We start from the raw sequence: 25939 nt of genomic DNA, 5'->3' as shown, positions 1-25939 counted from the left end.
GTGGCGCAGAGTATGGGCGTCCGGTCTTCGAAGCAAGTCGAATCCGCTTCGTCGTCGCCGTCGAGAGTGTAGGCGCACGCGAACGCGACCTGCGAGTTGCAGTCACAAAAGAGGGCACGGTGGAGATAGGCACGCAGTGTTGCGAGAACGGATGGCGTTTCTATGTGTTGGCGATGCGGGTGAGTATAGCTCGCATCTAAGCTGGGCGACGGCGGGCGAGGCGATGACATAGGCAGCGGTACAGCGGAGCGGGTTGCGGTTCCGCTCGGGCGAGGAGCAGCGCTCGGGAGGGTCGAGCGAACTGCGGAGACAGGCGAGGCGTCGCACCACGTGCAGGGCAGCGTGGTGTGGGGCAAGCGTGGGGAGGGAGGAGGGTGTTGTCTGAGCCGCTCTGTCCGGGCAGGTTTTTGGTGTGGTCTCACCTCAGGTCGACTCGCATGCTCAGCCCGGGCGCGATGCAGGGGCGCGCCTCCCCTCCCCCCTCCCACCGCTGCTCCTCGTTCTTCAAGGCACTCGACGACGCTGGATTGGGCGCGGTAGGTGCAGGGGGCGGCGGTGCCATTGCCGGAGATGGAGACGGCGGCGGCGGCGGCGGCGGCGAACGCGGCGGGAGGGGTGGGCGTGGCATCGAGCAGAAGCAGAGGCGCCGCTTTCCCTGACCAGGTGGCTCGGGCACGGCATCGCAGTGGAAGGAGCTAGCGTTTCGGCCGACTGCGGAATGAAAGCAACTCTCTCCGTCGAGTGCGACCGTGGGAACGTCAGCACCCTCGCCCCAGCGCCCATCACACACTGCTCCGGCGGAGAGCGGGACGCCGAGCGAATCGAGGAGCGCGCGCCTACACAGGCGAGAGATGTGTCAAGCAAAGCAGCAGAGATTGAGGCCGTCGCACGAGAAGGACAACACACATGCGCGAGGGTGAGGAGACGTCGGAGTTGCGCCGATGGTGAGCGACCTCGTCGCATGCGAGGTGAGTTGCTCCTAGTCTCAGCCGCGCGCAGCCGGCGTCGCAGGACGCCTCAGGCAACGCGACGACCCAAAAACCTGGCATCGTTTTTGGCATCTGTAGGATTCCTAGCCAGGAGACGCGGTAGAAAAAATAATGTGTTTAAGATCCCAGTGTTTGTTTCGCTCCTTTCCTCGGGCTGTTCCATCCTCCTCACCTCCTTCCCAACTAGGCGGGGCGGGGGGCCGCGCGGGTGCGGGGTGCGGTGCGGTGTGGGTGTGTGCATGTCGTGCGGCCGCTGCAGCAGATGACCGACGCAGGACCGACGGTGACCGTGTGTATTATTATTAAATAAATAAATAAATAAAACGGACACCTACTAGGAGATGGGTAAAAAGGAACAGGTCCCCTGTATTATTATTAACAACGAAGGCGCTCTCAAAAAAAATACGGGGTGTAGACCGTGAATTGACCAGGGGTTGTGCGCCGGGCCCTCCTGCTCGGCTCCAGCCAGTAGACAAGTCTTGTCACTAACAGAGTTGAAGGAGCTGACCTCGGGGCCGATGTGACCAAGCGCTGGTAGCGTGGTTTTACCTCACACCCATGGTCTCACAGTGTGCCGGCAGTCGCCGAGCAGTGTCGCTCACACAAGCCGCAGCACAAGTGACTGAGGGCCAGTGAGGGCGAGCCCATCGCTGTCACAGCTGTGGTAGCCGCACAGTAGACTGTGTCAACTGTGCAGAGCGTGTGAGCAGCCGAGGAGCTGCTCTCCAGGCTTCTGACGCAAAGAGCTGCATGCCATCGAAGGCGCTGTCGAGGTTCGCCGAGCGCGGCGCAGGTTGGAGGACACCGTCACCGACGAGCGCGTTGGACTTTTCACTCCGGACAAAGACGGGCACACAGCGGACGGTGCGGGGCGTGTGCCCGTCATAGCGGCGAGGCGCGGGACCGTCTGTGGCGAAGTGGGTCGCGTCCTCCGATTTCCTCAACTCACGGTCCGCTCCCTCTACTTTGACGGTAAGTTCCCCTGGGTCCCCGACCGTCCTTCCAAAAGCTCGCGCGGGTTTTCCTTCTTTTTCTGCACATTTAAAGTCGCCTTTTGCTCGAAAAAGTGTCACAGACGCCCGGGACCACTTCACTGCGCTTCAGCCTTCACGCTTCAGGCAGGGGGGCGTCTCCTCCCAGGGAGAACCAGGGCGCATGAACCTCCCACCACCGACGCTGCGTGTCACGCGAGGAGAGCGGATCTGCTGGATTCGAACGGTGGGCGCACGCGTGCAGAGTCCGGGGGCGAGCGGTGACGCAAGCAATCTTGCACGCCCGCGGCTATCACCGCCACTGCCGCCGCCACCACCCCAGCGGCCGGAGAGGGCCGCTTCAGAGCGGCGGCTGCAGGTCGATCTCGGGCTCGGCGCCGGGCTCGTAGTCCGCGGCCTGGTCCACCCCTCCTCGTACATCGCCGCCCTCCAGCTCATCGGCCGAGACAAAGCGCAGTATCTGGGCGGCGAGGGTGGCGGCGGTGAGGGCAGCGTCCGTGGGGGCGAGCGGTCAGGGAGCGGCGATGAGGGAAGCCGTGGAGAGAGCGGTTGCGGGGAGGGAGGAGCGTCTGTGCCTTCGCGAAGTAGCCATTGAAGAGGGCGTTGCCACACGTCAGCAGCGCCGCAAGCGCGGCGGGCTTGCCGAAGGCCCACGCAAGCCCGCCTGCGACGCCGAGGAGCGCCGTGCGCCCGGCGGAGCTCGCGAGGAAGGAGAGGTTCTCCGACACCCACGGCGCGATGGGCGAGAGCCCGAGCTCCAGTGAGGTGATGGTGCCGCCGAGCGCAGCGAGATACCCCGCGAGCACGGCGTGCGGCAGCCGCAGGCCGATGGCCGAAATGATGAGCGCGATCGGACCCGTCGTGCCAAGGAGCACGCCGTTGGCGATGTTGCCCCACCGCCGCGCCCGGAGCAGCGTCCCGCCATCCACAGAAGACTGGATCTTGCCAGCGAACTCGGCCCAGAACGGCTCCTCGAACAGATCCCCCTCCTCCTCGTCGTCCTCGTCCGGCGGCGACTGGATCGTTGCCGTCGCGAACACGAGCAGCGCCGCGGCACCGAACGCTACGGTAGCACGCCTGAACGCCATGAGCTGCAGGAGAGCTGCCGAGGTGGAGCGCCACCCACCAGCCGGGTCGCGCAGCAAAGAATTCTTCCAGGCTCGCACAGCAAAGAAACCGCGCGGCGAGCTAACCCTCGGAGGAGACCCGCTCCCGTTCCCCTGTGTCCCTGATCGTCCTTACAAGATCCTGCTCGTGCAGGTGGGGACCCTGTCCTTCTCCCACCCCTCGTTTGGCGTGCCCGTTTGTTTCGCTTCCGTGCGACGCGCCCGCGGCGCGACCCCGCCGGCGCCACACCGCCTCAAATAGGTCCCAAAGTGGGGTTTGCCTCAGGTGCAACATACAGCAAGCTGAAAGTCGACGTACAACAACACAAAACGCACAAAAGGAACGAACAACGTCGAACGTCGTCAGTCGTGACCACAATTATAACCTGCGCCCACACTGTCGTACGTATGGTGCAGAAACTGCGGACGGGACGTGGGGAGCCTCACACGTACTTCAGCGATCGTGGCGCTAGTTGGGAATCACGCTGATCCGCTGGCCGCCCGACTGCCAGCCTCCCGTGCCCCTGTGGGGTTCCATCGCGCACCTGGTGCATCCTCTTCAAGCGATCCAGCTCCGCCTGCGCGTCGCCCGACGCCCTCCTCGCCGCCGCCTCCGCGCCCCGCAGAGCCTCCAACGCGAGGCGGTCGCCCCCCGCGGCCTCACCCTCCACCCTGGCCACTACGGCCTCGACCGCCGCCATCTTTGCCGCGCCCGCGCGCCTCTCCGCCTCGCACACATCCCGGATCGACGCCTCCTTCTCCAACAACTCTGCGGTCAGCAGCACCTTCCCCACGTCGCCTACATCCAAGTCCAGGCCTCGCCTCACGAGCTGCACCGCGGACGCGGCCCTCCCTCGCGCGCACGCCTCCGCCGGCGCCCTTCTCGACGAGCCCGAGGCGAGCCAAGAGGTCCGCGACGTCGATGCCGCCACTTGGAATGCCGTACATCGCTTTCTCGTCGGATACTAACCGGGACATTTTCCATCTTGCACTGCACCTGTGTTATGGCCCGGAGCGCAGAGCCAACCCTCGGAGGAGACCTCTGTGTTATGGCCCTGCGACCGCGCACCCCCCAGGGCTAGGCCTCTCTTGCCCGCACCCCGATCCCAATCGTCTGGCCAACTGGGTGCGCTTCTTAGCTCCCCGGTCCTGGGCGTGCGAGCCCTGATGTGGACGATTCTTTTGTTTGCGGTATCTTGATGTATCTCTCCATATCCCGCCATATCCCGCCATATCCCGCCATATCCCGCCGTATCCTGCCGTATCCTGCCCGCCTCACGCCGAGCAGCCCGGCCTCTCTCCGCGCTCCGGCCGCAGAGCGCGAGCAAACAAAAAAGAAACTTAGACCTGGTGTGCTCGAAAAGGGGAATGTCGTTGAAGAAGGCACACGAGCTGACACGCGCGCTGACACATGCACCCGCTAACACATGTCGCCCGCAGCGCGCTCACGTGCCCTCACCAGCTCACCTCAAATGCCCGACCCGGCGAGCCACTCCCGGACGCCGGAGCTCGGCGGAGCCAACCTCGAACGAGTGCGGGAAGACGATGGACGGCTCCGTCCCGTCCGGCGTTGCCGGTGGGGTGCGCAGCGGCTCGTAGCCCTCCTCGGTGTCACCAGTCAACGTGCACGGGGCGCACTGGTCGAGCTGCTCGAGCGAGATGTGCCCTTCATCTTGATCGCCTGGCGCCAGCGCGCCTCCAGCTGCTTGGCGGCGGGGTTGTTGGCATGCATATGCTGCCAGTGCGAGAAGAGCTGTGAGGGCTTGCAGCTCCCGTTCATCCGAAAAAAGCCGTGCGTGCAGCGGGGCCCGTCAAAGGGGCAGAGGATGGCGCAAGGGTTGGGCAAGAAATTTGGGTCGCCCATCACCATGTCGGTGAGCTTGCGTATCACGAGGAACTTCTTGGCCCACTTCGGGTTCTTGCGGAAGATCTCGCTCGCCTTGTCGGTCCCCACTCGCATGCGGTGCCACGGCCGCGGCACCGCACCTTCCTTCCGCCACGGCCGCGGCACCGCACCTTCCTTCCGCCGCGGCCGTGGCACCTCACCTTCCGAGCTGCTGCCGTCGCTGTGTCGTGATCCCGCTTGTGCTTCTTACGGTTGCGCTTGCGTTCGGCGCTCTTCTCCTTCTTGTCCTTGCGATGCTTCATCGATGATGACGAGCTCTCGCCAATCATGGGAATCGAGCGCTCAGCAGCACGGCAGATCACGGCCGGTCGAAGCGCGAAGTTCGCTGTTCGCGTGCGATTTGCGGTTTCACGCTTCATTGTGTCGAACACATCGTGGGGGCTCCGTATCTCATCATATCCACGTGTATCTCCTGGTATCTCCCGGTATCTCCCGGTATCCCGCCATATCCCGCCATATCCCGCCGCGGATACCGCGAAAAGAATCGTCCACACCAGGGATCGTGCGGCTGATAACTGTGCACTCCAAGCACTCCAAGTGCTCCAAGTGCGGTTTTTCCCAGCCACACTCTCCTCTCCTTAAAATCCCTGTGGGGTGGCGGCGTGCCGTCCTCCCATCCCTCCCCTGGGTTGTAGGCTTCTTTCTTTCTTTTTTTTCTGTCCGGCGTCCACCCGCATATACCACGATCCACGTTGGTGACTTGGTGTCCAATCCGAGCCTGGCTGTTCTTCGCTTTCCTACTTACTTAGATCTACTTACTTGGCATATCCAAGATCCTGCTCGTGCAGGGGGACCACCCTATCCTTCTCTTTGGGTGTCGATTTATTTTACCTCTCGTTGGTATGCCTATGTGCGTAGCGGAATGCCCGTCTTTGTTAGGCTTATGGGAAAGCCATTTTCTACTAAGTATAAGCCGCCCCTCTTGCGCAAAAGGTGGCTTAGTTACAAGATAGTAGAAAATCGGCTTTCCCATAAGCCTAACGTCTCGAGATGCCCGTATTTCCTCGTTGGGCAGTGACGATAAATAAATAAAACGCACACCTCTACTAGTAGAGATTTTTAGCAATACCAAACAAATCTAACACTCACACGTCATTTGGGGCCTGGAGCCCTGCAGGGTTCTTTGTTTGTTTGTTCTAGTAGATGGGTACGAAAAGGAACAGGTCCCCGCCCGCGCGATCTTTGTGCAGGGTTCTTTGTGGGTGTGGTGCTGTGGTCGGCGACAACCGGGGTCGTCCTCCTCCTCTCCTCCCGATGGGGGACTAACTAGCACTGACCGTCTTCCACATGGATCATGGTCCCTCGGGTCCCTGCTGCTCCTAATCTCTTCGTACATGTACATCCTCCTGCTGATCTCCGCAAAGTCCTGCTCCTTCCCTCGTCTCGCAGGCCTGGCTAGTTCCATTTGACTGCGGCACAGCTCCCTACAAAACCTTGATTTTGACCATTTGAAAGGTACATGTCGGTGCCTTCCAGAGGCAGCTGCGACCCCGCCGAGTGGAGCAGAGGCAAAGCCTACGAGGGGTGGTGGAACCACATGTCGCGGCTACTGCCGGCTCGACCCCACGATAGCCTCCGAAGGCTGACTTTGAGGCACAACCATCGGACGATGTCGACGAGCTGGGTCGCTCTCGCGGTAGCCCGAATGACCTCCCGAATGACCTCCCATACTAGGAGCATCGGCCATGGCCGCAGGGAGCGCGGGGGAGGGCGGCAGGGCGCTGGAAGCAACACGGAGCTCCGTTGGATGCGTTTTCAAGATTAGCGCGTGTCACAGAGAGAACAGAGAGTGAACTGGAAGTGGTAGTGGAACTAGCCCCTTTGCGCGTGTATGTGTTTGAGTGTGTGCCCCAACGGATCTTTCTTTTTATACCCGATCTTTTTTGCATCCCACTTAATGAAAAACACGACACAACGGAGAAGAGACACTCTTTCCCTGCGAGGGTACGAACAAACAGGCGGCCCGACGAGAGGAGACTGCAGCTCTCCGCCAGGACAGTGGTCAGTGCGGCGCGCGGCACGAGCCGCTGCGGCTGGCGCGGCGGGGAAAAGGGCGGGGTGCTAGATGCTCTTCTTGTTCTTTGCTATCTCGGAGCCCACAAAGTCGAACGCGTCGCCCGGCTTTGCGCCGCCCATAAAGTCGAACGCGCCGTTTGAGTCGGACCCGTTTCCGAGGTCGATCGGCTTGCGCGTGGCGGGCGAGCCCGCGCCCAAAGGCGGACGGCCCATGCCCATGCCCATGCCCATCGGCATGGCGGGCGGCGCCGGCGGCGGCGGCCTGCCGGCGACGCCGCTCATGCGCAGCATTTGCTGCTGCTGCATGATCTGCTGCTGCATCATCGCCATCTGCTGCTGCATCATCGCCATCTGCTGCTGCGCCGCGCCTTGCAGCGGCGCCGCCGGCTGCGTGCCCATCGAGGCGAGGCCCGATAGCGTGCTGGCGCCACCGGCCGCCTTGGGCGCGGCGCTGGCCGCAGGCGGTCTCGCCGGCGAGACGGGTGCGTCCGCGAGGAGGGCCTCGAGCTCGCTCACGCTCTTCGCCGCCGGGGGCGGCTCGGGCGCAGGCGGCGCGGGCGCGGGCGGCACGGGCTCCGCCGCCGCCTCTGGCGGCAGCGACATCCCCGCGAACATGTCGGCAGCGGCCGCCGCGTCACCGGGACCGGGACCGGCGCCGGTGGCGGCGGGTGGCGCGGCCGCCTCGACGGCGGGCGCTGCGGCGGGCGGTGACGGGGCGGGCTCTGCGGTGGGCGGCTCGGGCGCGCCCAACTGCATGCCGCCAAAGAGGGAGCCGTTGCCAGGCTCAGGCGCGGCTGCGGCGGGCCCTACGGCGGGCGGCTCCGCTCCCAGCGAGAGCCCGTCGAAGAGCGAGCTGCCCTCGGCGGCGGCGGGCGGCGGCGGCGACTCTGCGCCGAGGTCGAGCAGGTTCTCGACGGGCGCGGCGGGCGCGGCCGGCGCCGATGGGGGGGCGGCGTGGCCCGCGGGCGCCGTTCCCGCGCCGCTGGTGCGCGGCGCGTGGTGGTCGATCCCGAGCAGCTCGAGCAGCTTGCGCGCCTTCTCCTTGAGCGACGCCTGCGTCGACGAGAGCTGGGCCTGTATGCACGCGACGTTCTTCTGGAAGTGGCCGAGCACGGAGTCGTCCCCCTCCTTGAGGAGGCCCTCGATCACCATGAGCGCCTTGAGCCGGCGCTGCCACTCGGAGCCCTCGATCCGCTGCTGCAGCAGCGCCGCGACCGAGCGCGAGTCGAGCGACTTGACAGCGTTGAGGAACTTTCGCAGCTCCTCCCGCGAGATGGCGGCGCGCACGCCGCCGGGCGCCGTCACCTCGTCGACCAGCTTCGCCTCGTACTCGCCGTCGGACGCAACCGGCGCCGCCCGGGGCGGTGCGGCCGCCGCGTGCGGGTCGACGCCCCGCGCGGACGGCGCGAGCGACTGGCTGGAGACGTCGCCCCAGCCGCCGCCCGGCAGGCCGGGGCGGTGGGGGGAGGATCCCGCGGTCGGCTGCGGCAGCGGCGGCGCGTTGCTCGGCGGCTGGAAGCTGCCGCAATTGTACCCGCCGCCATTGCCGCCGGCGCCGTACCCGCCGCCATTGCCGCCGGCGCCATACCCGCCGCCTGGCGGCGCACCGTACCCGCCGCCATTGCCGCCGGCGCCATACCCGCCGCCTGGCGGCGGCCCACCGTACCCGCCGCCGCCGCCATACCCGCCGCCGCCGCCAAAGCTGCCGCCGCCGGTGGTTGCGAACGCGGTCGGCGGGCCGTGCGAGGAGTAGCCCTCGTCCGACTTGTTGATCTTCGCCGCCACCTTGGAGACGCCCTCCTTGAGCCCGGTGGCCATGCTCGAGGCGAACTTCTCGAGCTGCGTCGCCTCCTTTGGCTTGTGATCGTAAGAGGGGTTGCCAAACCCCTGCATCCGTCCCGTCGAGTAGGCGCCCGTCTCCACCTTGGGCGCGTAGCCGCCGGGCGCCCCCCCGTAGTTGTCACTGCCACCGCCGGGCGGACCACCGTACCCGCCTCCGCCACCAAAGCTTCCCTGCTGCGACGGCAGGTGCGGCGCGCCGTAGCTGCCTGCCGCAGAGCCGCCGCCGCCGCCGCCGCCAATGCCGTCGCTGCCAAAGCCCTGCATGCGCCCCCCGCTCTGCAGCTGCTCGCTCGCCGTCGACGTCTCGAAGATGGCCTGCATCGTCTCCTGCGCCGCGTCGCGCACCGCCTTGTTGAGCGCGTCGCCGTGCAGCGCATCGGCTGTTCCCCGGTGGCCTGCGCCAAAGTGGGAGCGCAGGGGAGGCGACTCAGCCGCGCGCAGAGGTCTCGCTTGGCCGCGCGCGTCGCGCCCGGCCGGCGACGCGGGGGGCGCAGGGCTGGCGCCGGGTCCTCGCTCAACGCGCCCGCGTCCCCCGCAGCCAGTCTCGCGGGCGGGAAAGCGGTGCAGCACGCACTCAGGCATTCCTTGATGTCGGTCGTGTGCCGCTGCATCTCGCGGCGGAAGGTGGCGTGGCCGTGCTGACAGCAGTGCTTGATGACGCGCAGCACCTTGAGCTTGACGTGCACAGAGTCCTTCTTGAGGCGCTTGAGCAGGAAATTTTCCAGCTGCAGACACGCGTCGACAGAGGCGTGTGTGATGCGCGCAATCTCGTTGAACATGTAGCCCGGCGTGGGTTCGGCGGAGTCGGCAGTGGCCTTGGAGACGAGGGATTTGTCCATGGCTGGCGAAGAGCCGACCACGCCGCCTGTTTTGTGCGGCGTGATGTGTCTGTGCGGCCAGCGCTCAGAGACTTGAGAAGAGAAATCGAGTCGGCTTGGGCACCTTTGCTCCTGGAGGCGATTGCTTACTATAGATCGGTGCGAGGAGAGGCGACGGAGAACACAGAGAAGAGGGAGATAGCGGACCGACGGACGTACGGGCACATGTGTCAGAGCGCGCACGAGTGGGTGTGCGAACAATGTCGAAAGACGGTGAGGCCGGCCGGGATCGCACACACACACGGCAGGGGTGGAGGGACGGCTGTGGAGCGAAGTGGCAGTAGCCAGCCTCAAGCATCGATGGGATAATAAGATGAGATTACCAGACGAGACCGGGGGGAAGGACAGGCGGGCGACATTTGACGACGTCGGGGATCACAATGTGACGACCAAAACGATCTTGGGAGCCAGGGTGAGACAACAGGTCGGGGTGCCACACGGGGCACACCACAGGCGTATTCTAGAGGCGTGGGGGAAAGAGACGGGGAATGAGGGGCCCCGCCACGACGAAGTGCGTTTTGGGGGTGCAGAGCGTGCAAGGCGGCTAGGGATGAGGCCGCAAAAGAGGCGCGTGAGGCAAGGAGGAGAATCGGAGAACGGAGAGACTGGGACGACTGGACACAAGAAGACAGTGAGCCACCACAGGCGTCGCTGGCGCACCCCTACTGAGCGGCAAATGCGCTGGAAATAAGGAAGAGGCGCGTTGCTTCATGCGGAAGCTTGACAAACACACGGCGAGGGCGACAGCAAGGGTCGAACGGGCAGCGCCTGACTCAAAAGACACAGCCGCATTCCTGAGACGCGGTGATGTGGCCGTCTCTGTACAGGGCTCCCAGAACTTGAGAAGAGAAATCCGGGTAACGAGGTGTGTTATGGCCCTGGATCCCAATCGTCTGGCCAACTGGGTGCGCTTCTGAGCTCCCCGGTCCTGGGCGTGCGGTTAATGACTGCACTCCAAGTGCTCCAAGTGCTCCCTGCCTCGCTAGAGCTCACCCAGCGGGCCGACTGCACGCTAATGGCTACACGCTCGCACACCACTTGCTGAGTGGCTCTCCCAGGCGCTCAGCCCATGGCGGAGGCACGCCAGGCCCCGGGGAGTCGGCCGTCACTCGCCTAAGCGCCTAAGCGGCCTAAGCGGGGGGGTGCTTAGGGTGCTTAGGCGCTTAGGCGGCCCTTGCGAGCGTGGCGGCGTGGTGATATCGTAACACAAGTAACTCCGAGGACACTCATGATGCTCCTGCTAGTGTCATCGCTCAGAGAGCAGCCTCACCACGTCCACTGTCTACCACTGGCCCTGCCCCTGGTCGGCGCACACTGCCGCTGAGCAGCGCTGGTGCGGCTACTCAGCATCAGCCTCGTCACACGCCTCCGCCAGCGCCGTGAATTCCTTATCCAGTTCTAATACTCTTGTATCGCTGCCTTGACCGTGTCCGCACCTGCATGGTCCAGCAAGTCGCCGTGAAAAAACCAAGCGACAGAATGGAAGCCACGGTCGTCGGGACCTGCCGAACCAGAGACGAGGTACTCCAAGCGGTCGTCGTCTTCATCGACAGGGTTCCTCAGCGCCACCGCAGTCATCTGGCTCGGATCGCAGTAACGCACGCCGAGCACCTCTTCAATTTCCAGCAAGTCTGCGTCCATGGACCCGGCAACCTTGTCATTCAAAGGCGCCTCGAGTTGCAGGCCAGCGGCACTGGCGTTGTCGTGGTCGGGCTGCCCAACGTCGGCGCAGGAGGGAGGGGGCAAAGCCGTTATGAAGAGCGCGAGTGCGAGCGCCAAGAGGGCCCAGATTCTGAGCAGCAGCCGGCCTGGTCATGCGACCACTTGCCGACGTGCGTCCAGCATTCCACATAGGACGAACGCTGAAGTTTGCTCTCCGACGTCGTGCCGAGCGAAACCTTTTCCTTCGAAGCTCAGCGACGTAGCCGGGCGAGCGGAGTAGGGCAGTCCTAGAGAGCACCTTGAGGCCATTCAATAGAGCCCGTACTATAGTCGAGAGTCGCTCGCCGGCCGGCGCAGTGCTGCTCTGACTGCTCCGCCGGGCCGCCTCCGGGCCGCCGCCGCGGAGACGTGCACATAGGCAAGTTGGTATTTTCATATATGAACTTCAAAATAGTATTGGCTAGTCTAATTCTACTCATCACAACTCGCCAGGAACACCCCCACACTATAGGGTCATTGTGTAGCCCTGCTTAGAAGGAAAAGGTTTTGTGCAAGGTCCGTATGGCTCACCGTGTAGTCGGCCGAGCGCGTTCGCTAAGTGATCACCCCCACGCACCCGCCCATCCTTGGAGGCTCTCGCTCCGAGGAAAGTTTGCGTCTCGCAACTGCGACGTGTGCGAGAAGAGTGGAGTTTCCGAACGCGAAGCGGTGCGAAGAAATAATATCAGGAACCGTCTCCTCACACGACAGACACAGTCATGCATACACCGCCGGACCACAAACAGCACCAGGGCCGGTCTTCTCTATCATGCATGCACCGCCGCAGAACAGTGCACCGCTTCCGTACTCGCTCACCCGCATACACCTAGCTATACACCCACGGCTGCCCGCCCGCCATCTCGCCGTAGTGGCCGAGGGTGGCGTTGCACGTCTTGACAATGTGCAGCGGCACGCCGTCCAGCTGCTGCGGCGGCTCGAGGCCCCACTCGGCGCCGCCCCAGAAGCAGTCGGGGATGGCGATGTACCCCGCCTCGTCGAACCTGCTGCCCTGCTCCGTCGGCGAGCCGGTGCCGCCGTAGACGGGCGCCGTGCGGCAGACGAGCTTGCCCGCGGTCGTGTCGCACGCCTCGAGGGGGGTGCCCTTGGCGCACGCGTACACCTCCATCGCGAGGCAGGTGGGTGCGTGGCAGTGGTTGTTGAGCGCCACAAAGGTGTGCTTGCCCACGTGCTTGCCCACCACCTTGTGCACCCACATGCCATGCGCGTCGCGCGAGCAGCCGGGCACGCCCTCGGCGCACCGCGGCACGTCGTACTCCCATGGGGAGCCGAGCAGCAGCGCCGAGCCCGCCGTCTCGCCCAGCCGGATGGGCGTGTGGTAGGCAGGAACGTACGGCTGCACGTAGAAGCGGAACTTGTGCACAAAGACCAGCGGCCGGTCGGCCCACGGGATCTGCTGCTCCGCGTCCAGCAGCGACCAGCCGTGGTTGCACGCCCACTGCCCGCCCTGATAGTGGCGGATGTCGCACGTCGGGTTGCGATGCTCGATGAGGTCGGTGCTCGGCCACGCGGCGCAGGACTTGCCGCCGCTGCCGAAGCGCGCGGCGAAGCCACGGCCCACGTCGGCCGGCTGCGAAGTCGGATGGTAGCGGAGCGCGCCCGTGGCCTGACCAAAGGGCTTGGGCGCGACGGGGCAGACGCACTGGTGCGCCACGCTGCACGCCGTGGGCGGAGAGGCCATCTCGTTGAAGAAGACGCTCACGGACGCGCTCGACGGGCGCAGCGCGGCCGAGCAGCCGACGGGCCGCCGCGCGTCCGCGCCGCTCGCATTCGAGACGCTCACGACGTGCGTGAAGACCTTGCGGGCGGCCTCGAAGCACTCGTGGTAGGTGAGGATGGGCTCGGCGCACGAGGAGGCGTTGGCGTGCACCGCGTACGCGCCGTCTACCACCTTGGTGAGGCGCGTGGTCATGGGGCACTCGAGCAGGCCAGAGTGCGCCGCGTCGGCCGGCGCGAGCGACGCGCGCGGCTGCGGCCCCGGCACAAACCTGACGGGGCCCTGGCGCCTGGCCGAGATGTCCATCGCCTCGCGGTTCCACGTGTCAATCTGCATCGGCGCCATCTGCAGGTGGGTTGGTGAGTCGACGACCATCGCGTAGCCGGGTGCGAAGCCGTGGTACGTCTTGCGGTACTCGCCGCCGTTGCCGCTCGAGAACCACTGCCGCGTCGACTGCGCCGCCGCCTCCCTCCCCTCACCACCCGCCGCCTCCACCACGTCCTCGGCAATCCACTGCGGCTGCTCCCAGTTGACGTGGCCGTGCGAGGCGTGCATGAGCTCCTTGGCGCGCGGGTCGTGCGGGCCGTCGAGCTTGACCTGGCGCAGCCGCGCGCCCGCGCCCACAAGCTGGCTCACGTAGTGGTGGTTGTACGACGCCGAGATGGGCACCGAGACGTCGCCGTCCGCCGTGCGCTGCACCTGGTCAATCTCCCAGCCGACGATGGCCATGCGGCTGCCATTGTACTTGGCGACGATCTCTTTCGGCAGCGCGGCGGGCGGGTGGGGCTTCCACCACACCTGGCTGTACAGCGTCGACATCTCCGAAGTGTGCACATCGAACGACTCGACGCCGTGAGGATAGTCCGAAAATCGCTTCGGCATCTTGCCGGGAGTGCCGCCGGGCGTGGCCGAGAATGGGTAGGCGCCATTCATGTTGTCTTTGTGCGTGGGCGCGAAGCGCGGGCCAAAGTCGGGCGCCGCCATCACCGCGACGAGCGGGGCGAGGGCGAGCATGGCTGCCGGGAGATTGTGCGTCATGCCTCAGTCAACGATGCGCCGCGACGCGCCCGCGGGCTCCGGATGCGCCGCCCTCGTTCTCCTTCTTCTTGATGGCAGTCGGCGAGTGCCCCGCCGCCGCCGCCACCGCGCTCCGCACCCGCCGCCGCCGCACAGGGGACGCGCGTACCTACAGTGGGTTGCGGACATTAAGAAACGTCCCAGCAAACCACGCCGAGCGATTTCCGCAAAAGAAGAGGAGTACGACAAAATAGCACCCGTGATTGCCTGCACGCTACCCGCACTCACGGACTCCATACCCGAAAGAAAGAGAAGGGAGCTCGCGGGAGAGGTGACGAGTGAACTTCAGGTAGTGGGGAAGGCAGCCTCGATTGCCATACAGACATGGGTGCGAAACAACGACAAGACCAAGGCAAGGGCAGAGGAACGAGAGAAGAATATAGGGTGGATAAAGCGCCTGTTCACGGCATGGAGGGTGAGCCACACCGAACGTACCGAGCGAAGGGCCGAGCGGAAGGAGGACGGGGAAGATGACTCGGAGGAGGACGAACCAGTGGAAATTCAGTTGTCAGATGTTACGATGCACCCGAAGGGGACCCCAGCGCCGGCATCATCCGTAGAGGCACGAGTGTTCGAAGAGAGAGTGGACCTGAGCAACAACATGACGTGTAGGCAAATGATCGGAGTGGGAGTCAGAAATGTGGTCCTTGCGCGAGGGGAGCTTGATAGACTCGAGGGGCCAGGATACGCCGCGAGGAGGACGGAGTTGCGCAAGGCGAAAGAAGCCGCGAGAGCAAGGGACCGGCAGGCGGCGGCGTCGCAGGACGAGGCAGAAGAGAACGACGCGACAGAGGAGGAAGTGACAAGGGAGAGACCGACGAGAGTGGGACGGCCGCGAGGTGGCATGAAGGTTGCAGCGAGAAGCGGCGAGAGACTGCGAAAAGAGATACGAAGAGGCAGACTCCCCAGGGTGGGCGACGGCTAGCGCACCACACTCCTCTCCTTAAAATCCCTGTGTGGTGGCGGCGTGCCGTTCTCCCATCCCTCCCTTGGGTTGTGTGTTTCCTTTCTTTCTTTATTTCCGCAAAAATCTAAGAAACCACGGCGGCCGCAGGCGCGGCCCCGAGAAAAGGCCAGACACGAGTGTGAACGGGACGTCCAGCTCAAAATTTCTCTTCGCCTGCGGCGCGCGCACTTGTCACTTTCTTTCTTTCCAAGTCTGCGGTGTTCTGAGTGGATGGAGTGAATGGAGGCGTGTGTGCGTCTTCCCGTCATCCAGACAGAGAGCCGACTCGGCGGCAGACTCTGGCATCGCCCTCGCGGACCGCAGCTTACCTCTTAATACCTAAAAATCCTTCGGGCCGGCGCTCTGGCTTGAGTGCCCCGGCCGGAGCTAAGAAACCACGGCGTGGGGTGGATGAGGGCTGTGGAAAGGCTTAGAAACGGCGGCGTGCCGCGGAATGCTGTTTTCTTAATGGGCGCAACCCACTGTACTACAGTAGTTTGCAGTACCTATTGGGCGCCACAGCTAGGCGCGTTATTTGTTTTTATGCGATATACACACATCAGTGTGTGTGTGTGTCCACCGCCTCCACCGCCGCCCACTCGCCAGCCACGCCGCCACGCACCCGCCTCCTCGACCTCCCCACGGAGCTCCTCGTGCGCGTCCTCTCTCACTGCGACCCCTTCGACATCGCTCGCGTCGCGGCCGTCCCGCTGCTCTTCCACGCCTCGCTTGCGGTCGGTGGAGGGCATCCGCTTGTGGAGAGCTCTACAGCGCTCTACACTCTACATCCTCTCTCTAACACCCTCCCTCAGGATACAGGAAATGCACTCGGGGGCACTGCCACTGGACTTCAAGTTAGTGTCATCTGCTGTCTTGCCTTCACCTTCGCCGCCGACGCCGTGCCCCCAACCAACCCTTCTGCAGGTGTAGTCAGAAGTATTGAAGCAGACGACGCAGCGGCCCCCGACCGACCGTGCGACCGAGCGAGCCATCTCAATACCCTCCTCCAACTCGCTGGATGAGGTTGCCACACACATCCCACCACCTTCGCAGAGGACGTTTTGCAAGGGCGAGGGGAAGGACGGGGCGCATGGCGGCGCGGAAAGAGGGCTGGGAACAAGGGCACCCCTTGGAGCACTTGTTCGCGCTAATTTCTTTTCATCTCGGAAAACTCAGAGTGCGCGAGAGCCATCAGTCAGCTGCGCGGCCTCTGTGCGGAGAGGGCTGTGCCGCCATGGCCACCCCTCCGGCCGCTCCAGTGGCCGTGATGACGGACCACGCGCTGCAGATGCACTCGGAGGACATCGAGGAGCAGCTCCGCACAGGCGCGCTCTGCGCGCACATGCAGCCTCCGCTCTGCGCGTACACGCAGCCCCTGCGTGGCCGGACGCGTGCCTGATTCGCAGCGCTCACTCGCTGTCGGCCTCCTCGGCCCTCGCAGAGGATGGCGAGATTGAGGAGCAGCTGCACAAGCTCGAGCAGATGGTCAAGCTGCTCATCCACGGCAAGTTCACTCCCGAGCAGGCGCACTACTTCTGTCTGCACGCGCTGCCGCGGAGCACGAGCGCGGCGCTGCGGCTCCGCCTGCCCCACGGCCTGGCGCAGCGGCTGGCCGGCTACCTCCACTTCGTGCTCGAGGCGGCCGCGGCGCTGCTCCGTCGGCCCGACCACTGGCAGGTCGCCGAGGTGGTGCGGGTGATCCTGACCGACGCGCAGGCCTACCACTTCTACGCCACCTCTGCCGCCGCCCCGCCGCCGCGGCACGGGGCCGCGGCGTCCAGCAGCTCCGGCGGCAGCTCTGGCGTCTCGGCCGGCGGCTCCGGCGTCTCCGGCGGCGGCGGCTCTGGCGGAACGGCAGCCGCCTCGGCCGCCTCGGCGGCAGCGCGGGAGGAGGGCGCGCCCGCCGAGGCCGAGGGCGGGGAGGAGGGCGAGTCGAGCGGCGACTCGGGGTCCGAGGGATCCTTCTCGAACGACGAGCGCGCCGACGAGGACCGCGCGTGCGACTGGTTCTCGCCGAGCGAGGACGTGTCGGAGCAGTACATCCGCAACGTGGAGCTCTTCCACTCCCTCAACGGCTTCGACACGCTAATTGCGCGGATTGCGCTGCCTCCGCTGCTCAACCTCACCGCGGTGCAGATGCTGCTGCGGCCGCTGATCCGGGTCAAGGAGGTGCTCAAGAAGGCCGTCTTGCAGGCCTACGTGCGCCGCGTCGAGCAGGCCCTCACGGCGTACGTGCAGGCGCTCTCCGACGAGAGCCTCAAGGCGCGAGCCCGGCGGTCCGCACTCGTCGCGCGCCGCGGCGCCGAGCGCGCGCCCCTCCGCCACCGTAGGCGGAGGACCGGAAGACCATAGCCGACCTCCACAAGAGCCTCGACGCCCTCTTCGACCACGCGCGCCTCCCCGACGGCGCGCCGCAGCTCGACCGGCCGCCGTCCACACGGCAGGCCGGTGACGCGTCCGGGACGCGTCGCGTAATCTAGGCGCGCTGCTGCTCGACCGGCTGCGGCTCGCGCTCGCGCTAAAGTGCCTCCGCACGCCCAACCTCGAGAAGCGGCTGCAGGGCCTCTCCGAGGTCAAGGACATGATCCAGCTCTCGCTGCGCAAGCAGGAGTACCTCGACTCGGTGGAGCGGATCGAGCGCGCCAACGCTGAGCGAGAGCGGCGGCCGCACCGCAGCGGCGGCACGGGCGTGCTGCTGCAGATGGGCCACTCATCGCCCGAGCTGCTCGTCGAGTGGATCGAGCGCGAGGGCGTCGTCGAGCTCATCTTCGGCGAGGCGTTGCACGAGGAGTTGGTGCGGCGGTGCGTCGAGGTGCTCGGTTTCCTCGCTCAGCGCGGCCACATGGACTCGCGCCTGCTCGGGCTCGTCTGGCGCGCGTCGCTCGACAAGCACGAGACGGTGAAGCAGGCGGTGTACGGAGCACTCGCCGACCTCTCCGCACATTTGCCGTTGCCGCTGCTCGACGAGCTCTACGCCTACATCCAGTCGATCCCCTTTGCAGAGTACACGGCGCACACGCTCACGCTGCTGCGCGGCTTCGCCGTCGGCGGCATCTCGTCGGCGCACAACCCGCTCAAGGAGGAGCGGCGCTGGTACGGCCTCGCCGAGCTGTGGCAGCTCATGGCGGACGCGGCGCCCGTCTCGGCCGAGCTGCGCTCCGCTGCCGCGTCAGTCCTCGCCGACTTGCTCGCGTGGCCAAACTGCGCGCCGCAGCGGCAGCCGATGCTGGGTCAGTGCATCGCGCAGCTCAGCGCGGGCAGCTCGGTCGTGCAGACGCTGCGGCTGCTGCGCGCCATCCTCTCCTCCTTCCCGTGCAAGCCGCGCAAGAAGACCGACTCGGCCGCCGCCGTGCTTGAGTGGCTCGTGCAGCACCACAACTTGCTGCAGGTCTTCTTCAACGAGTTTCTCACCTACCACCGCGCGGCGACGGGCCGGCTGGAGGCGCTCACCGCCGAGGGGTCGGCGGCCGACGCCGCGGCGGCCGCCTCGCGCGCGACCGCGGCCAAGGGCGGCGGCCGCGCGGCGGGCAGCTCCACCGCGAGGGCGGCGGCGCTGCTCGCCGCCAGGGCGGAGCACATGGACCAGCTGGAGCAGCGGGTGGAGTTTCTCAACTTTTGCATGGTGCAGGGGCCGCAGATCGCGCTGACGCAGGCGCAGCTTGACGTGCTGTGGAACCGCTGCGTCGTGTGCGGCTCGTGCGTGGGCGAGCGCGACCTCATCTTCCGGTGGGTGGAGCAGGTGCGGACCAACTCGGTCTCCGCCATCGAGCCGGAGGCGACGCGGTACCTCTTCCGCCGCGCCTCGGAGCTGTCCGCAGAGTCCCTCTCCCCTACGGCGTACGCCTGCATCGAGTACCTCTTCCGCTGGATCAACTGGCGCGAGCAGCGCTTCGCGCAGCAGGACCAGTCCAACATCTCGGTGCTCGACGTGCCGCTCCACGGCGTGCAGACGCTCTGGGCGGCGGCGCTGCGCACGCGCGATGAGGCGGTCGGCGTGCGCGCCATCCGCTTCCTGGTGCTGCTCCACCACTCGCTGCAGATCGAGGCGTCGCGCGTGCGGCAGCAGCAGCGCGAGTTTGTCAGCTCGTGCATGTCGTCCCTCGACGAGGCGGCAAGCCGCCTCCGCGCCCTGCAGCTCGCGTCGCCGCCGGCAGGGCAGCCGGCGCGGGACGCCGAGGCCGCCGCGCTGGTGCGCGAGCCGCTGCAGCTCTGCGTGGAGCGGTGCCTGACCATGCTGCGCCTCTTCGTGACGGAGCTCGAGAAGCGGGCGCCGCTCACGCCGGGTGGCTCGCTGTCGCGGCGGCACGGCGCGTGCGTGCGCGGCTCGCCGATGACGGTGCAGGTGATGCTGGTTGGCGGCGCGAGCGGCTTGCGGCCGAGCTTGCGCATGCACTCCAACCAGACGGTCGACGAGCTGCGCAGGAGGGTGTGGCAAGAGCTGCGCGACGCTGCGCTGGGCGGGGAGGCGCCGCCGCCGCAGCCGAGCTCGCTCCGGATGATCTCGTCGGGCCGCGAGCTCAAGGAGGACTGGAAGTCGCTCGGCGAGCTCAAGCTGCGCGAGCCGTACCAGGTGCACGTGATGCTGCGCCCGCAGCTGCTGCCGCGGGCCGAGCTGACCACCGTCGTCGGCGAGGAGGACGCGCCCGCCGCGAGCGGCGACGGCATCGTCGAGATGGAGGCGGAGGAGCGCGGCGGCGATGCGGGCGAGGGGGCCACGCAGGTGGCGGGCGAGGCGGCCGCGTGGCCAGAGGAGGGAAGCATCACGCTGCACGAGGTTGGGTCCAACTTTGACACGCTCTTCGCGCTGCTCAGCCTGCAGGAGGAGCGGCTGGCGGCGCGTGCGTGGCAGCTGATGATGATGCTCCCGACCAACCGCGAGATGCGGACCGGGCTGGAGAGGCTCCCCGCCTTGCCGCCGGGGCAGGAGCCGGAGTGGCCGGTCCTGCTTCCGGAAGGCGGCAGCGCGTTCAAGCTGCTCTACTCGCTGCAGATTGTCGACACGCTGATGCAGGACGGCGACGACGCGTGGCTCGGCGCCTTTGCGGCGCGCGGGGGGCTGCGCCACTTGCTCCGGCTGCTCACCGCGCCGGCGGAGGAGCTGCTCGGGCAGCACCGCGGTTCGCAGCGGAAGACGTGCTTGGTGCTGCTGCTGCGCGTCGTCGGCCAGCTCCTCCTCGAGGAGGCGACGCAGGCAACGCCCGCGCCCGCGCCCGCCGTCGCGGGCGCGCAGCTTCAGCCGCCCCACGACGCCGCGACCGCGCAGAGTGCACCAGCACCGGCGCCGGCGGGCGCGCGCGACGAGCCGCGTTGGACCGGCCGCCGTTTCGCCCCTCTGCGCGACGCGTCTCTCGCGGCGCTCGCGGCGGAGGTTGCGCTGAGCGCGCACCTGATGGGGCTCGTGCGGCACATTGCGCTCGCCGAGGCGGCCGTCTGTGCCGAGGCGAGCGGCTCCGTCGACCCGCCGCCCCCCCCGCCCGCGGCAGAGGAGGACGTGCACATCGTGCGCGAGGCGCTACGGCTGCTCGTCGCTTGCTCCCATTCGCCCGCAGAGGGCGGCGCCGCGGGCTCCGCGCAGGAGCCGCAGGCGGCGAGGCTGCCCGCAGACCTGCCGAGCTTGCGCGAGTGGGTGGCGGCGATGCTGCTGCGCTGCCGCGTGCCCGAGGTGCGGGAGGAGGCGTGCGCCGCGCTCTACGCCCTCGCGCGCGACGATTTCGCCGCGGAGCACCCGTCGTCGCCGCCGCAAGCCGGCGGGGGCGGCGCTGCGCCCGGAGCATCGGCTGCCTCCGCGCGCGTCCCATCCCCGCTGCACGCGCTCGTGGGCGAGATGCTCAGCCTACTGCCCCCGGCGGGGGCGGAGGCATCCCGTTCGGAGCAGTTCTTCGAGTTGCTCCGGTCGCTCGTTGGCCGGTGCCCCTCGTGCAGCTTGCCCGACCTGCCCGCTGCCGCGCTGTTTGCGAGGCTGCTGCAGCTGCAGCAGTCGCACCCCGTGGTGGAGCGGCGCGACGCGCCCGAGCTGGTCGACCATGAGCTGGTCGGCTACTTGCGGCTGATGCGGGTGCTGCTCCGCGCGCAGCCCCACCTCAAGCGGCAGCCTGTGGATGCGGGCGGCGCTGACGGCGGGACGCACCTCGTGGTCGCCATCTTCGACGACCTCTTCCGGCTGCCGTCGGTGGAGGAGGCGCGCCGCATCGGCGCGCTGACGCCGCCGCAGTGCAAGACCCCGCGCTGCCGCGCCGCGGCGCTCGCGCTCCTCGCCGAGCTCGCCGAGCGCGAGCCCGCCAATTTGTCGCTCCTCCTCGAGATGCTCCTCGCGCAGCAGCTGTCGCGCTCGGGCCACTCGCGCGTCTCGTACATGTGGCACTACGCGCCGGCGATGCACGAGAAGTCGCGCTGCGGCTACGTCGGCCTCAAGAACTTGGGCGCGACCTGCTACCTCAACTCGCTCGTGCAGCAGCTCTTCCTCATCCCCGAGTTCCGCGCGGCCATCCTGGCGCTCCAGATCGAGCCGCCCGCCCCCGCCTCGGCGACCGACGCGGCGTCCGACCTGAGCGCGGCGGACGAGCCGGGCGGCGGCGACGTGCTCTACTACCTGCAGGCCATGTTTGGCTACCTGCACGAGTCGGAGAAGCGCTGGTACGACACGCGCGACTTTTGCGGCGCCTTTCGCGACTGCGAGAACCTGCCGCTCAACCCGTCGGTCCAGATGGACGTCGACGAGTTCCTCAACATGCTCTTCGAGAAGCTCGAGGCGGGGCTCGGGCGGACGAGCTCGCCCAAGCTGCTGCAGTCCCTCTTCGGCGGCTCCGTCGTCAACCAGATCATCGACAAGGCCGGGCGGCGCCTCTCGGAGCGGGTGGAGCCCTTCTTCGTCATCTCGATCGAGGTCAAGAACAAGGCGTCCGTGATGGACGGGCTGGCGCAGTTTGTCGAGGGCGAGACGCTCGACGGGGACAACAAGTACAACTTTGAGGGCGAGTACGTCGAGGCCACCAAGCGCTGCTGCATCTCGCGGCTGCCGCCCGTGCTTATCCTGCACCTCAAACGCTTCGAGTTTGACTTTGACCTGATGAAGAAGATGAAGCTGTACGACCACTGCGAGTTCCCGCCCTCGATCGACATGGCGCCGTACACGGTCCGCTACCTCGAGCGGCAGGAGAAGCTGCTCGGCGAGGCGGAGGGCCCGTCCCCGGCCGACGAGGAGGACGGCGACTGCGTGTACGAGCTCGCGGGCGTGCTGGTACACACCGGCACCTCCGACTCGGGGCACTACTACTCCTTCATCCGCGAGAGACGCGCCGCTCAGCCCGGCGCCCACCCGTGGCTGCACTTCAACGACACGCTCGTCGAGCCCTTCGACTCGAGTGAGATTGGCAAGAACTGCTTCGGCGGCGTGGAGCCCGTCGTCTCGTGGGACGTCGACACCAACAAGCCGGTCCAGCGCACGCAGGTGAAGCCGCACTCGGCCTACATGCTCTTCTACGAGAAGGTATCTGCGCACGCGCAGAGCAGGGAGGGCGCGCCTGAGGCGGTCCCGCGTGGCGAGGGGCGGGACGGCGCGCGCGACCAGCCGATGGCCGAGGCCGAGGCCGGGGCGGAGGCGGAGGGCGGGGACAGCGAGGCGGGCGCGACGGCGGGGGCAGAGTACGTCGAGCATGCCAGGCTCTGCAGCGACGCCGCGCTCTCGGTGGCCGTGCCCGAGGAGGTTGCGCGCGAGGTGTGGGCGGAGAACATGCACTTTTTGCGCGACCGCTACCTCGTGGACGGGCTGCACTTCGAGTTTCTGCTCCGGGTCGTGCGCATGGCGTTCAGTTCGGTGGCTTCCGGGGCTGCGCCCGCCGATCACGACGCGACTGCGGCCGCCGCCGCGGCGGGCGCCGCGCCGCTCGCGCCGCTCGCCGCGCTCAACGAGATGCACGACGTGGGCATGTGCGCGCTGCGGCTCGGCTGCCATTTCGTCGTCGAGACGCTCGCGCACGCAAAGGACAAGTCGCTGCTGCCCGAGTGGGTCCGCATGCTGCAGATGTGGCTGCACCGCTCGCCCGTCGCTTGCCGCTGGTTCCTGCTCCAGAGCGAGGCTGCAGGGTGGGTGCGCTCCCTCTTGCTGGCGTGCACCGTCTCGGAGATGCGCGAGAAGTTTGCGCAGCTCCTGCTGCACGCCGCCGCCGTCTTGAGGCCGCTGGAGCTGCATTTGTACCCGATTGCGCCGCTGCTGCCGGACACGGCGCCGCCGGTGGTTGTGGTGACGACGTCGCTGAGCGGCAGCCTCGAGGGCACGGACGAGGAGGAGGGCGAGGAGGAGGAGCCGGGCATGCTCGACGCGGGCGTGCGGCTGGCGGCGCACGAAGACGCGCTCGCCGGCGGGATTCTCACTTCGCCGCCAAAGCGCGCTCGGACGGACAGCAGCCTGCCGGCGCCCGCGGCCTCCTCCTCGCTAGCGGCGGCGCCGCAGCCTGAGCTCCCCGCGGGCCTGCGGCTACTCGGCTGCCTGCTCGACTTGCTCCCCGAGGCGCCGCACCATTGGCGCCACTTCTCGCACTTTTTCGAGACGGCGCTCGCGATGGCGCAGCTGGGGCCGGAGGAGCGCGGCTGGATGCTGCGCCGCCGCTTCGCCTCTCACCTCGTCGACTTTTACCTCGCCGACGAGTCGCCATGCGTGGGCCTGCCGGCGCACCTCGACGAGGGGCGCGCCGCGCCGCGCCGCGCGCGCATGGGCGACAAGTGCACGCTGCCGCAGCTCGAGCACATGGTCGCGCTCCTCTCGCTGCTGGCGCGCGCGGCCCACCGGCACGAGCCGGTCGCGCGCACGCCCCTCTCCCTCGAGGGGCGGCTGCTACACATGGCGGCGGACGAGTACCAGCTGCTCGGCCACGGCGCGCTGCTGCGGCGGCTGCTCAAGGACGGCCTCCACGTCGCCGCCATCTGCGATTTGTGCGAGCACCTGTGCTACGAGTCGCGCGACGCGACGGAGACGGCGCTGCACGTCATCCTGTCGGGGATCGACACGATGGACAACGAGCAGCTCGGCCCGTACCTGACCACGTTTTGCCACGTCGTTGACCTCGCCGACTCGCTCGCCGCGTGGCGCATCGACTGGGCGCTGCAGCGGCTCCTCCACGTCATCTCGAACAACATGCGGTACAAGCAGGCCACGATCTCGTGCATGCGAGCGCTGCTTTCCCTCTGCGTCCTCTCGTCCCGCCCTCGCCGCTGGATGCTGCACCAGCGCGCGCTGTGGGTCAAGGAGTGGCTGCTCTCGGGCCTATCGTCGCAGGTGCGCTGCACCGCGGAGCACTTCATCAAGGCGATCCTCGCCGCCGAGTCGCAGCCCTCCGCCGCCGCGGCGGGGGCGGCGGCGGCCGGCGACACGGCGGTCGGCGCGGCGTTGCCGCCGCCACCGGCAGGGCTTGCGGCCGAGACCGGCGCGGCCGCGGACTTTGGGCTGACCGGCGACGCGATGGCGACCGAGGTGGTGACCGAGATGGCGGTCGAGCCGTCAGGCGCCGCGCCGGAGCTCGCCGTCGCCGAGGGGGGCGCCGGCGCTTGCTCGCCGGCGCTGCTGAGCATGTACGAGCACCTCGTGAGCCACGTCGTGTTACGCGAGCTGCGCGAGCTGCCCGCGGCGGCGGCGGCCGGCGCGCAGGCGTCCAAGCACCCGGACGACGTGCCTCCGCCGCGGCTGGCGCCGTACTTTCGGCTGTGCGCGTGGTGCGCGCGGCGCGGCGCTGTCTCGCCCTCGCTGCGCGTCGAGGAGCTGCAGGACCTGTACGCGCTGCAGGACGGGCACCGCTTCGAGTGCGACGAGACCAAGCGCGAGATGCTCTCCTTTTGGCACGCGGCGACGCGCGCTTCCTTTGCGTGCGTGGCGCGCGCCCCCCCCCTGGTCGCGCCGCCGCCGCAGGCACTCAGCGCGGCGTTCCACCGGCTGCTCGACTCGTTCGTCAGCTTGCGGCCGAACGAGCGGTTCCTCGAGTACAACCGCGCCTTCCTGCCCTCCTTCTACGGGCTGCTGCGCGAGATGCTTGACTGCCCCGGCGGCGACGATTGCTTGCGCGTGCTCGTGCCGCATCGCAACTGGGAGTGGGCCATCAAGTACGTGATCGTCGACACGGCTGAGTACGTGCAGCTGCTGCAGACGCCCGACCAGGAGCCGGACCCCTTCGCCCACACCCTGCGCAGCCTGCTGCGCTCCTCCGCCGGCGTCAACGCCGATTGGCGGCTGCGCACGCTCGGCGTGGCGCTCAGCTCCAACAAGCTGCTCACCAACCGCGCCAACGTGCTGCCGCTCCTCGTCATTTGCATGGCGGGTGAGGAGGAGGTGGCGACGGCGTGCGAGCGCGGCGCGACGGCGCAGCTGTGCGCCTGCCTCGACGCGTGCGGCGCCGCACTCTACGAAGATGCGCGGTGGGAGACGTTGCTCCCGATCATGGCGCTGCTCGCAAAGTGCGCCGGCTGGCTCCGCCACCGCACCTCGGACGACGCCCGTGCCGAGGCGCGCCGCCAGACGGCCTTGGGCGCGTGGGACGTCGCGGCGACGCGCGACCAGGTGCTGCACGTGCTCTTCCTGCTCCTCCGCCCCTCGCTCGGCCTTCCTCCCGCGCAAGGGTCGCGGCCCTCCCCGGTGCCGCCGCCGACGCTGCAGGCGGCAAGCTTCGACGTGGCCGGCCTGCTCGCGGCCGTGGACGACTCGTGCGCGCAGACCATCACGAGCGCCCTCCTCCGGAACCGCGCGCGCCTCGCGCCGGCGGGGCCTC

General features: G+C 67.3%; 4 protein-coding genes across 4 annotated transcripts; 1 reads left to right on the top strand and 3 right to left on the bottom strand.

Moving 5' to 3' along the window:
- Positions 1–2029: 2029 nt before the first annotated feature.
- On the bottom strand, positions 2030–5047 carry EMIHUDRAFT_463555 (hypothetical protein; the record flags this gene model as incomplete). Its single annotated transcript, XM_005777012.1, has 4 exons — positions 2030–2441; positions 2710–3072; positions 3633–3886; positions 4726–5047. The coding sequence occupies 4 exons, from the start codon at positions 5045–5047 to the stop codon at positions 2322–2324; spliced, it is 1059 nt and encodes a 352-aa protein (XP_005777069.1). The 3' UTR covers positions 2030–2321.
- A 1815-nt stretch (positions 5048–6862) lies between these two features.
- On the bottom strand, positions 6863–8674 carry EMIHUDRAFT_435419 (hypothetical protein). Its single transcript, XM_005777011.1, has one exon. The coding sequence runs from the start codon at positions 8159–8161 to the stop codon at positions 7055–7057; it is 1107 nt and encodes a 368-aa protein (XP_005777068.1). The 5' UTR covers positions 8162–8674; the 3' UTR covers positions 6863–7054.
- Positions 8675–9139: 465 nt separating this feature from the next.
- EMIHUDRAFT_64893 (hypothetical protein) lies at positions 9140–9690 on the bottom strand (the record flags this gene model as incomplete). Its single annotated transcript, XM_005777010.1, has 2 exons — positions 9140–9246; positions 9426–9690. Coding segments are annotated over 2 exons (372 nt in total), but the record flags the coding sequence as incomplete, so codon positions are not given.
- A 14074-nt stretch (positions 9691–23764) lies between these two features.
- On the top strand, positions 23765–25521 carry EMIHUDRAFT_435417 (hypothetical protein; the record flags this gene model as incomplete). Its single annotated transcript, XM_005777009.1, has 1 exon — positions 23765–25521. A coding segment is annotated over exon 1 (1743 nt), but the record flags the coding sequence as incomplete, so codon positions are not given.
- Between the last annotated feature and the right edge of the window lie 418 nt (positions 25522–25939).

This window comes from Emiliania huxleyi, assembly GCF_000372725.1.
Source record: "Emiliania huxleyi CCMP1516 unplaced genomic scaffold EMIHUscaffold_27, whole genome shotgun sequence".
Classification (NCBI taxonomy): Eukaryota; Haptophyta; order Isochrysidales; family Noelaerhabdaceae; genus Emiliania; species Emiliania huxleyi.
The sequence above is the reverse complement of the archived record's forward strand: the minus strand, read 5'-3'. Positions and strand labels throughout refer to the sequence as shown.